This window comes from Oncorhynchus clarkii, chromosome 26, assembly GCF_045791955.1.
Source record: "Oncorhynchus clarkii lewisi isolate Uvic-CL-2024 chromosome 26, UVic_Ocla_1.0, whole genome shotgun sequence".
Classification (NCBI taxonomy): Eukaryota; Metazoa; Chordata; class Actinopteri; order Salmoniformes; family Salmonidae; genus Oncorhynchus; species Oncorhynchus clarkii.
In genome coordinates this window covers 49,908,900-49,921,830 of record NC_092172.1, presented here as the reverse complement: position 1 = coordinate 49,921,830, position 12,931 = coordinate 49,908,900, and the positions used below count along the sequence as shown (strand labels likewise).

At 41.1% G+C, this 12,931-nt stretch overlaps 1 protein-coding gene across 1 annotated transcript in view; it reads left to right on the top strand.

The window, feature by feature from the left end:
• The window catches only part of LOC139384896 (ATP-binding cassette sub-family C member 12-like), a 110,553-nt gene that overhangs the window by 68,268 nt on the left and 29,354 nt on the right, over positions 1–12,931 (top strand). Inside the window, exon 25 of the mRNA XM_071129796.1 lies at positions 8,419–8,508. Coding sequence (XP_070985897.1) covers positions 8,419–8,508 — 90 coding nt within the window. The remainder of the gene's footprint in view (positions 1–8,418; positions 8,509–12,931) is intronic.

Here is a 12,931-nt window from a genome sequence, read left to right as displayed (position 1 = left end):
CTAATACACCATACAGGTAGAGTCTAATACTCCATACAGGTAGAGTCTAATACTCCATACAGGTAGAGTCTAATACACCATACAGGTAGAGTCTAATACACCATACAGGTAGAGTCTAATACACCATACAGGTCGAGTCTAATACACCATACAGGTAGAGTCTAATGTAGAGTCTAATACTCCATACAGGTAGAGTCTAATGTAGAGTCTAATACACCATACAGGTAGAGTCTAATACACCATACAGGTAGAGTATAATACTCCATACAGGTAGAGTCTAATACTCCATACAGGTAGAGTCTAATGTAGAGTCTAATACACCATACAGGTAGAGTATAATGTAGAGTCTAATACACCATACAGGTAGAGTATAATGTAGAGTCTAATACACCATACAGGTAGAGTCTAATACACCATACAGGTAGAGTCTAATACACCATACAGGTAGAGTCTAATACTCCATACAGGTAGAGTCTAATACACCATACAGGTAGAGTCTAATACACCATACAGGTAGAGTCTAATACACCATACAGGTAGAGTCTAATACTCCATACAGGTAGAGTCTAATACACCATACAGGTAGAGTCTAATACACCATACAGGTAGAGTCTAATACACCATACAGGTAGAGTCTAATACACCATACAGGTAGAGTCTAATACACCATACAGGTAGAGTCTAATACACCATACAGGTAGAGTCTAATACACCATACAGGTAGAGTCTAATACTCCATACAGGTAGAGTCTAATGTAGAGTCTAATACACCATGCAGGTAGAGTCTAATACTCCATACAGGTAGAGTCTAATGTAGAGTCTAATACTCCATACAGGTAGAGTCTAATGTAGAGTCTAATACACCATACAGGTAGAGTCTAATACACCATACAGGTAGAGTATAATACTCCATACAGGTAGAGTATAATACTCCATACAGGTAGAGTCTAATACACCATACAGGTAGAGTCTAATACACCATACAGGTAGAGTCTAATACTCCATACAGGTAGAGTCTAATACACCATACAGGTAGAGTCTAATACACCATACAGGTAGAGTCTAATACACCATACAGGTAGAGTCTAATGTAGAGTCTAATACTCCATACAGGTAGAGTCTAATACACCATACAGGTAGAGTATAATACTCCATACAGGTAGAGTCTAATACTCCATACAGGTAGAGTCTAATACACCATACAGGTAGAGTCTAATACAGCATACAGGTAGAGTCTAATACACCATACAGGTAGAGTCTAATACTCCATACAGGTAGAGTCTAATACTCCATACAGGTAGAGTATAATACACCATACAGGTAGAGTCTAATACAGCATACAGGTAGAGTCTAATACACCATACAGGTAGAGTCTAATACACCATACAGGTAGAGTCTAATACTCCATACAGGTAGAGTATAATACACCATACAGGTAGAGTCTAATACACCATACAGGTAGAGTCTAATACACCATACAGGTAGAGTCTAATACTCCATACAGGTAGAGTCTAATACTCCATACAGGTAGAGTCTAATACACCATACAGGTAGAGTCTAATACTCCATACAGGTAGAGTATAATACACCATACAGGTAGAGTATAATACTCCACACAGGTAGAGTATAATGTATAGTCTAATACACCATACAGGTAGAGTCTAATACTCCATACAGGTAGAGTCTAATACTCCATACAGGTAGAGTCTAATACTCCATACAGGTAGAGTATAATACACCATACAGGTAGAGTCTAATACACCATACAGGTAGAGTCTAATACACCATACAGGTAGAGTCTAATACACCAAACAGGTAGAGTCTAATACACCATACAGGTAGAGTCTAATATAGAGTCTAATACACCATACAGGTAGTCTAATACTCCATACAGGTAGAGTCTAATACACCATACAGGTAGAGTATAATACTCCATACAGGTAGAGTCTAATATAGAGTCTAATACACCATACAGGTAGAGTCTAATACTCCATACAGGTAGAGTCTAATACACCATACAGGTAGAGTCTAAATCACCATACAGGTAGAGTCTAATATAGAGTCTAATACACCATACAGGTAGAGTCTAATACTCCATACAGGTAGAGTCTAATATAGAGTCTAATACACCATACAGGTAGAGTCTAATACACCATACAGGTAGAGTCTAAATCACCATACAGGTAGAGTCTAATATAGAGTCTAATACACCATACAGGTAGAGTCTAATTCTCCATACAGGTAGAGTCTAATACTCCATACAGGTAGAGTCTAATACACCATACAGGTAGAGTCTAATACACCATACAGGTAGAGTATAATACTCCATACAGGTAGAGTCTAATACACCATAAAGGTAGAGTATAATACTCCATACAGGTAGAGTCTAATACTCCATACAGGTAGAGTCTAATACTCCATACAGGTAGAGTCTAATACTCCATACAGGTAGAGTATAATACACCATACAGGTAGAGTATAATACTCCATACAGGTAGAGTCTAATATAGAGTCTAATACTCCATACAGGTAGAGTCTAATACTCCATACAGGTAGAGTCTAATACACCATACAGGTAGAGTCTAAATCACCATACAGGTAGAGTCTAATATAGAGTCTAATACACCATACAGGTAGAGTCTAATACTCCATACAGGTAGAGTCTAATATAGAGTCTAATACACCATACAGGTAGAGTCTATTACACCATACAGGTAGAGTCTAAATCACCATACAGGTAGAGTCTAATATAGAGTCTAATACACCATACAGGTAGAGTCTAATTCTCCATACAGGTAGAGTCTAATACTCCATACAGGTAGAGTCTAATACACCATACAGGTAGAGTATAATACTCCATACAGGTAGAGTCTAATACACCATACAGGTAGAGTATAATACTCCATACAGGTAGAGTCTAATACTCCATACAGGTAGAGTCTAATACACCATACAGGTAGAGTATAATACTCCATACAGGTAGAGTCTAATACACCATACAGGTAGAGTCTAATTCTCCATACAGGTAGAGTCTAATACTCCATACAGGTAGAGTCTAATACACCATACAGGTAGAGTATAATACTCCATACAGGTAGAGTCTAATACACCATACAGGTAGAGTATAATACTCCATACAGGTAGTCTAATACTCCATACAGGTAGAGTCTAATACTCCATACAGGTAGAGTATAATACTCCATACAGGTAGAGTCTAATACACCATACAGGTAGAGTCTAATACACCATACAGGTAGAGTATAATACTCCATACAGGTAGAGTCTAATACTCCATACAGGTAGAGTCTAATACTCCATACAGGTAGAGTCTAATACACCATACAGGTAGAGTCTAATACACCATACAGGTAGAGTCTAATACACCATACAGGTAGAGTCTAATACACCATACAGGTAGAGTCTAATACACCATACAGGTAGAGTCTAATACACCATACAGGTAGAGTCTAATACTCCATACAGGTAGAGTCTAATACTCCATACAGGTAGAGTCTAATACTCCATACAGGTAGAGTCTAATACACCATACAGGTAGAGTCTAATACACCATACAGGTAGAGTCTAATACACCATACAGGTAGAGTATAATACACCATACAGGTAGAGTCTAATGTAGAGTCTAGTACTCCATACAGGTAGAGTCTAATACTCCATACAGGTAGAGTCTAATACACCATACAGGTAGAGTATAATACTCCATACAGGTAGAGTCTAATATAGAGTCTAATACTCCATACAGGTAGAGTCTAATACTCCATACAGGTAGAGTCTAATACACCATACAGGTAGAGTCTAATACACCATACAGGTAGAGTCTAAATCACCATACAGGTAGAGTCTAATATAGAGTCTAATACACCATACAGGTAGAGTCTAATACTCCATACAGGTAGAGTCTAATATAGAGTCTAATACACCATACAGGTAGAGTCTATTACACCATACAGGTAGAGTCTAAATCACCATACAGGTAGAGTCTAATATAGAGTCTAATACACCATACAGGTAGAGTCTAATTCTCCATACAGGTAGAGTCTAATACTCCATACAGGTAGAGTCTAATACACCATACAGGTAGAGTATAATACTCCATACAGGTAGAGTCTAATACACCATACAGGTAGAGTATAATACTCCATACAGGTAGAGTCTAATACACCATACAGGTAGAGTCTAATACTCCATACAGGTAGTCTAATACTCCATACAGGTAGAGTCTAATACTCCATACAGGTAGAGTCTAATACACCATACAGGTAGAGTCTAATACACCATACAGGTAGAGTCTAATACTCCATACAGGTAGAGTCTAATACTCCATACAGGTAGAGTCTAATACACCATACAGGTAGAGTCTAATACACCATACAGGTAGAGTCTAATACTCCATACAGGTAGAGTCTAATACTCCATACAGGTAGAGTATAATACACCATACAGGTAGAGTCTAATACACCATACAGGTAGAGTCTAATACACCATACAGGTAGAGTCTAATACACCATACAGGTAGAGTCTAATACACCATACAGGTAGAGTCTAATATAGAGTCTAATACACCATACAGGTAGAGTCTAATACACCATACAGGTAGAGTCTAATATAGAGTCTAATACACCATACAGGTAGAGTCTAATACTCCATACAGGTAGAGTCTAATACACCATACAGGTAGAGTATAATACTCCACACAGGTAGAGTCTAATATAGAGTCTAATACACCATACAGGTAGAGTCTAATACTCCATACAGGTAGAGTCTAATACACCATACAGGTAGAGTCTAAATCACCATACAGGTAGAGTCTAATATAGAGTCTAATACACCATACAGGTAGAGTCTAATACTCCATACAGGTAGAGTCTAATATAGAGTCTAATACACCATACAGGTAGAGTCTAATACACCATACAGGTAGAGTCTAAATCACCATACAGGTAGAGTCTAATATAGAGTCTAATACACCATACAGGTAGAGTCTAATTCTCCATACAGGTAGAGTCTAATACTCCATACAGGTAGAGTCTAATACACCATACAGGTAGAGTCTAATACACCATACAGGTAGAGTATAATACTCCATACAGGTAGAGTCTAATACACCATAAAGGTAGAGTATAATACTCCATACAGGTAGAGTCTAATACTCCATACAGGTAGAGTCTAATACTCCATACAGGTAGAGTATAATACACCATACAGGTAGAGTCTAATACACCATACAGGTAGAGTCTAATACACCATACAGGTAGAGTATTATACTCCATACAGGTAGAGTCTAATACACCATACAGGTAGAGTCTAATACACCATACAAGTAGAGTCTAATACACCATACAGGTAGAGTCTAATACACCATACAGGTAGAGTCTAATACTCCATACAGGTAGAGTCTAATACTCCATACAGGTAGAGTCTAATACACCATACAGGTAGAGTCTAATACACCATACAGGTAGAGTCTAATACACCATACAGGTAGAGTCTAATACACCATACAGGTAGAGTATAATACACCATACAGGTAGAGTCTAATGTAGAGTCTAGTACTCCATACAGGTAGAGTCTAATACTCCATACAGGTAGAGTCTAATACACCATACAGGTAGAGTATAATACTCCATACAGGTAGAGTCTAATATAGAGTATAATACTCCATACAGGTAGAGTCTAATACTCCATACAGGTAGAGTCTAATACACCATACAGGTAGAGTCTAAATCACCATACAGGTAGAGTCTAATATAAAGTCTAATACACCATACAGGTAGAGTCTAATACTCCATACAGGTAGAGTCTAATACACCATACAGGTAGAGTCTATTACACCATACAGGTAGAGTCTAAATCACCATACAGGTAGAGTCTAATATAGAGTCTAATACACCATACAGGTAGAGTCTAATTCTCCATACAGGTAGAGTCTAATACTCCATACAGGTAGAGTCTAATACACCATACAGGTAGAGTCTAATACTCCATACAGGTAGAGTCTAATACACCATACAGGTAGAGTATAATACTCCATACAGGTAGAGTCTAATACACCATACAGGTAGAGTATAATACTCCATACAGGTAGAGTCTAATACTCCATACAGGTAGAGTCTAATACTCCATACAGGTAGAGTATAATACTCCATACAGGTAGAGTCTAATACACCATACAGGTAGAGTCTAATACACCATACAGGTAGAGTATAATACTCCATACAGGTAGAGTCTAATACACCATACAGGTAGAGTCTAATACACCATACAGGTAGAGTCTAATACACCATACAGGTAGAGTCTAATACTCCATACAGGTAGAGTCTAATACTCCATACAGGTAGAGTCTAATACACCATACAGGTAGAGTCTAATACACCATACAGGTAGAGTATAATACACCATACAGGTAGAGTATAATACTCCATACAGGTAGAGTCTAATACTCCATACAGGTAGAGTCTAATACACCATACAGGTAGAGTCTAATACACCATACAGGTAGAGTATAATACACCATACAGGTAGAGTATAATACTCCATACAGGTAGAGTCTAATACACCATACAGGTAGAGTCTAATACTCCATACAGGTAGAGTCTAATACTCCATACAGGTAGAGTATAATACTCCATACAGGTAGAGTATAATACACCATACAGGTAGAGTCTAATACACCATACAGGTAGAGTCTAATACACCATACAGGTAGAGTCTAATACTCCATACAGGTAGAGTCTAATGTAGAGTCTAATACACCATACAGGTAGAGTCTAATACACCATACAGGTAGAGTCTAATACTCCATACAGGTAGAGTCTAATACTCCATACAGGTAGAGTCTAATACTCCATACAGGTAGAGTCTAATATAGAGTCTAATACACCATACAGGCTGTGTCTAATACTCCATACAGGTAGAGTCTAATACACCATACAGGTAGAGTATAATACTCCATACAGGTAGAGTCTAATACTCCATACAGGTAGAGTCTAATGTAGAGTCTAATACACCATACAGGTTGTGTCTAATACTCCATACAGGTAGAGTCTAATACTCCATACAGGTAGAGTCTAATACTCCATACAGGTAGAGTCTAATACTCCATACAGGTAGAGTCTAATACTCCATACAGGTAGAGTCTAATACTCCATACAGGTAGAGTCTAATACTCCATACAGGTAGAGTCTAATACTCCATACAGGTAGAGTCTAATACACCATACAGGTAGAGTCTAATACTCCATACAGGTAGAGTCTAATACTCCATACAGGTAGAGTCTAATACTCCATACAGGTAGAGTCTAATACTCCATACAGGTAGAGTCTAATACTCCATACAGGTAGAGTCTAATACTCCATACAGGTAGAGTCTAATACTCCATACAGGTAGAGTCTAATACTCCATACAGGTAGAGTCTAATACTCCATACAGGTAGAGTCTAATACTCCATACAGGTAGAGTCTAATACTCCATACAGGTAGAGTCTAATACTCCATACAGGTAGAGTCTAGTACTCCATACAGGTAGAGTCTAGTACTCCATACAGGTAGAGTCTAATACTCCATACAGGTAGAGTCTAATACACCATACAGGTAGAGTCTAATACTCCATACAGGTAGAGTCTAATACTCCATACAGGTAGAGTCTAATACACCATACAGGTAGAGTCTAATACACCATACAGGTAGAGTCTAATACTCCATACAGGTAGAGTCTAATACTCCATACAGGTAGAGTCTAATACTCCATACAGGTAGAGTCTAATACTCCATACAGGTAGAGTCTAATACTCCATACAGGTAGAGTCTAATACTCCATACAGGTAGAGTCTAATACTCCATACAGGTAGAGTCTAATACTCCATACAGGTAGAGTCTAATACTCCATACAGGTAGAGTCTAATACTCCATACAGGTAGAGTCTAATACTCCATACAGGTAGAGTCTAATACTCCATACAGGTAGTCTAATGTAGAGTCTAGTACTCCATACAGGTAAAGTCTAATGTAGAGTCTAACACACCATACAGGTAGAGTCTAATATAGAGTCTAATACTCCATACAGGTAGAGTCTAATACACCATACAAGTAGAGTCTAATACACCATACAGGTAGAGTCTAATACACCATACAGGTAGAGTGTACGTGGTTATTGAACTGTTGTGTGTATCTCTGTTGTTTCATGTAGCTTCCTTTCCATGTTGCGTTCATTATTGCGCTCCCAGTATTGACTATTTCACTGCCAGTGAAGTACAGGTGGAGCGACAGAGCTTGAGGCCTGCCAATGATCAAAATGACTCAATGCTGCCCTCTAGTGTTCTAACAGTAAACCTACAGGTAAGAGTTGTCAGATTACCAGTTGTGATGGAGTTTGTTGCCTGTGTTTTGTGTTATCTGTTGTCCAGTTGACAGGTATGCTCCAGTACGTTGTAAGGCTGTCTACGGAGCTGGAGGCCAAGTTCCTGTCAGTGGAGAGACTACAGGAGTACATCGAGGTGAGAACGTCAACACTTTCTAACTCAAATACACAAATAATGTCTTACCGTCTTCATGACCTTTTAATACACTGTTATTCTCCTGTCCAGGGTTGTGTCTCTGAGGTGTCCATGTTTCTGTCCAGGGTTGTGTGTCTGAGGTGTCCATGTTTCTGTCCAGGGTTGTGTCTGAGGCGTCCATGTTTCTGTCCAGGGTTGTGTCTCTGAGGCGTCCATGTTTCTGTCCGGTGTTGTGTCTCTGAGGCGTCCATGTTTCTGTCCAGGGTTGTGTCTGAGGCGTCCATGTTTCTGTCCAGGGTTGTGTATCTGAGGCGTCCATGTTTCTGTCCAGGGTTGTGTCTCTGAGGTGTCCATGTTTCTGTCCAGGGTTGTGTCTGAGGCGTCCATGTTTCTGTCCAGGGTTGTGTATCTGAGGCGTCCATGTTTCTGTCCAGGGTTGTGTCTCTGAGGTGTCCATGTTTCTGTCCAGGGTTGTGTCTGAGGCGTCCATGTTTCTGTCCAGGGTTGTGTCTCTGAGGTGTCCATGTTTCTGTCCAGGGTTGTGTCTCTGAGGCGTCCATGTTTCTGTCCAGGGTTGTGTCTGAGGCGTCCAGAATGTTGTCTGTTATAACCATGTTTCTGTCCAGGGTCGTGTCTCTGAGGCGTCCATGTTTCTGTCCAGGGTTGTGTCTCTGAGGCATCCAGAATGTTGTCTGTTATAATCATGTTTCTGTCCAGGGTTGTGTCTCTGAGGCGTCCATGTTTCTGTCCAGGGTTGTGTCTCTGAGGCATCCAGACTGTTGTCTGTTATAATCATGTTTCTGTCCAGGGTTGTGTCTCTGAGGTGTCCATGTTTCTGTCCAGGGTTGTGTGTCTGAGGCGTCCATGTTTCTGTCCAGGGTTGTGTTTCTGAGGCGTTTATGTTTCTGTCCAGGGTTGTGTCTCTGATGCGTCCATGTTTCTGTCCAGGGTTGTGTCTCTGAGGCATCCAGAATGTTGTCTGTTATAATCATGCTTCTGTCCAGGGTTGTGTCTCTGAGGCATCCAGAATGTTGTCTGTTTTAATCATGTTTCTGTCCAGGGATTTGTCTCTGAGGCATCCAGAATGTTGTCTGTTATAATCATGTTTCTGTCCAGGGTTGTGTGTCTGAGGCGTCCAGAATGTTGTCTGTTATAATCGTGTTTCTGTCCAGGGTTGTGTGTCTGAGGTGTCCATGTTTCTGTCCAGGGTTGCGTTTATGTTTCTGTCCAGGGTTGTGTCTCTGAGGCATCCAGAATGTTGTCTGTTATAATCATGTTTCTGTCCAGGGTTGTGTGTCTGAGGTGTCCATGTTTCTGTCCAGGGTTGTGTCTCTGAGGCATCCAGAATGTTGTCTGTTATAATCATGTTTCTGTCCAGGGTTGTGTCTCTGAGGCATCCAGAATGTTGTCTGTTTTAATCATGTTTCTGTCCAGGAATTTGTCTCTGAGGTGTCCATGTTTCTGTCCAGGGTTGTGTGTCTGAGGCGTCCATGTTTCTGTCCAGGGTTGTGTGTCTGAGGTGTCCATGTTTCTGTCCAGGGTTGTGTTTCTGAGGCGTTTATGTTTCTGTCCAGGGTTGTGTCTCTGATGCGTCCATGTTTCTGTCCAGGGTTGTGTCTCTGAGGCATCCAGAATGTTGTCTGTTATAATCATGTTTCTGTCCAGGGTTGTGTCTCTGAGGCATCCAGAATGTTGTCTGTTTTAATCATGTTTCTGTCCAGGGATTTGTCTCTGAGGCATCCAGAATGTTGTCTGTTATAATCATTTTTCTGTCCAGGGTTGTGTGTCTGAGGCGTCCATGTTTCTGTCCAGGGTTGTGTTTCTGAGGCGTTTATGTTTCTGTCCAGGGTTGTGTCTCTGATGCGTCCATGTTTCTGTCCAGGGTTGTGTCTCTGAGGCATCCAGAATGTTGTCTGTTATAATCATGCTTCTGTCCAGGGTTGTGTCTCTGAGGCATCCAGAATGTTGTCTGTTTTAATCATGTTTCTGTCCAGGGATTTGTCTCTGAGGCATCCAGAATGTTGTCTGTTATAATCATGTTTCTGTCCAGGGTTGTGTGTCTGAGGCGCCCAGAATGTTGTCTGTTATAATCGTGTTTCTGTCCAGGGTTGTGTGTCTGAGGTGTCCATGTTTCTGTCCAGGGTTGCGTTTATGTTTCTGTCCAGGGTTGTGTCTCTGAGGCATCCAGAATGTTGTCTGTTATAATCATGTTTCTGTCCAGGGTTGTGTGTCTGAGGTGTCCATGTTTCTGTCCAGGGTTGTGTCTCTGAGGCATCCAGAATGTTGTCTGTTATAATCATGTTTCTGTCCAGGGTTGTGTCTCTGAGGCATCCAGAATGTTGTCTGTTTTAATCATGTTTCTGTCCAGGAATTTGTCTCTGAGGTGTCCATGTTTCTGTCCAGGGTTGTGTGTCTGAGGCGTCCATGTTTCTGTCCAGGGTTGTGTGTCTGAGGTGTCCATGTTTCTGTCCAGGGTTGTGTTTCTGAGGCGTTTATGTTTCTGTCCAGGGTTGTGTCTCTGATGCGTCCATGTTTCTGTCCAGGGTTGTGTCTCTGAGGCATCCAGAATGTTGTCTGTTATAATCATGTTTCTGTCCAGGGTTGTGTCTCTGAGGCATCCAGAATGTTGTCTGTTTTAATCATGTTTCTGTCCAGGGATTTGTCTCTGAGGCATCCAGAATGTTGTCTGTTATAATCATTTTTCTGTCCAGGGTTGTGTGTCTGAGGTGTCCATGTTTCTGTCCAGGGTTGTGTCTCTAAGGCATCCAGAATGTTGTCTGTTATAATCGTGTTTCTGTCCAGTATTGTGTGTCTGAGGTGTCCATGTTTCTGTCCAGGGTTGTGTCTCTAAGGCATCCAGAATGTTGTCTGTTATAATCATGTTTCTGTCCAGGGTTGTGTGTCTGAGGTGTCCATGTTTCTGTCCAGGGTTGTGTCTCTGAGGCATCCAGAATGTTGTCTGTTTTAATCATGTTTCTGTCCAGGGATTTGTCTCTGAGGCATCCAGAATGTTGTCTGTTATAATCGTGTTTCTGTCCAGGGTTGTGTCTCTGAGGCGTTTATGTTTCTGTCAAGGGTTGTGTCTCTGAGGCATCCAGAATGTTGTCTGTTATAATCGTGTTTCTGTCCAGGGTTGTGTGTCTGAGGTGTCCATGTTTCTGTCCAGGGTTGTGTTTCTGAGGCGTTTATGTTTCTGTCCAGGGTTGTGTCTCTGTGGCATCCAGAATGTTGTCTGTTATAATCGTGTTTCTGTCCAGGATTGTTTGTCTGAGGTGTCCATGTTTCTGTCCAGGGTTGTGTGTCTGAGGTGTCCATGTTTCTGTCCAGGGTTGTGTCTCTGAGGCATCCAGAATGTTGTCTGTTATAATCGTGTTTCTGTCCAGGGTTGTGTGTCTGAGGTGTCCATGTTTCTGTCCAGGGTTGTGTGTCTGAGGCGTCCAGAATGTTGTCTGTTATAATCGTGTTTCTGTCCAGGGTTGTGTGTCTGAGGTGTCCATGTTTCTGTCCAGGGTTGTGTTTCTGAGGCGTTTATGTTTCTGTCCAGGGTTGTGTCTCTGAGGCATCCAGAATGTTGTCTGTTATAATCATGTTTCTGTCCAGGGTTGTGTGTCTGAGGTGTCCATGTTTCTGTCCAGGGTTGTGTCTCTGAGGCATCCAGAATGTTGTCTGTTATAATCATGTTTCTGTCCAGGATTGTGTCTCTGAGGCATCCAGAATGTTGTCTGTTTTAATCATGTTTCTGTCCAGGGATTTGTCTCTGAGGCATCCAGAATGTTGTCTGTTATAATCATGTTTCTGTCCAGGGTTGTGTGTCTGAGGTGTCCATGTTTCTGTCCAGGGTTGTGTCTCTAAGGCATCCAGAATGTTGTCTGTTATAATCGTGTTTCTGTCCAGGATTGTGTGTCTGAGGTGTCCATGTTTCTGTCCAGGGTTGTGTCTCTAAGGCATCCAGAATGTTGTCTGTTATAATCATGTTTCTGTCCAGGGTTGTGTGTCTGAGGTGTCCATGTTTCTGTCCAGGGTTGTGTGTCTGAGGCGTCCAGAATGTTGTCTGTTATAATCGTGTTTCTGTCCAGGGTTGTGTGTCTGAGGTGTCCATGTTTCTGTCCAGGGTTGTGTTTCTGAGGCGTTTATGTTTCTGTCCAGGGTTGTGTCTCTGAGGCATCCAGAATGTTGTCTGTTATAATCATGTTTCTGTCCAGGGTTGTGTGTCTGAGGTGTCCATGTTTCTGTCCAGGGTTGTGTCTCTGAGGCATCCAGAATGTTGTCTGTTATAATCATGTTTCTGTCCAGGGTTGTGTCTCTGAGGCATCCAGAATGTTGTCTGTTTTAATCATGTTTCTGTCCAGGGATTTGTCTCTGAGGCATCCAGAATGTTGTCTGTTATAATCATGTTTCTGTCCAGGGTTGTGTGTCTGAGGTG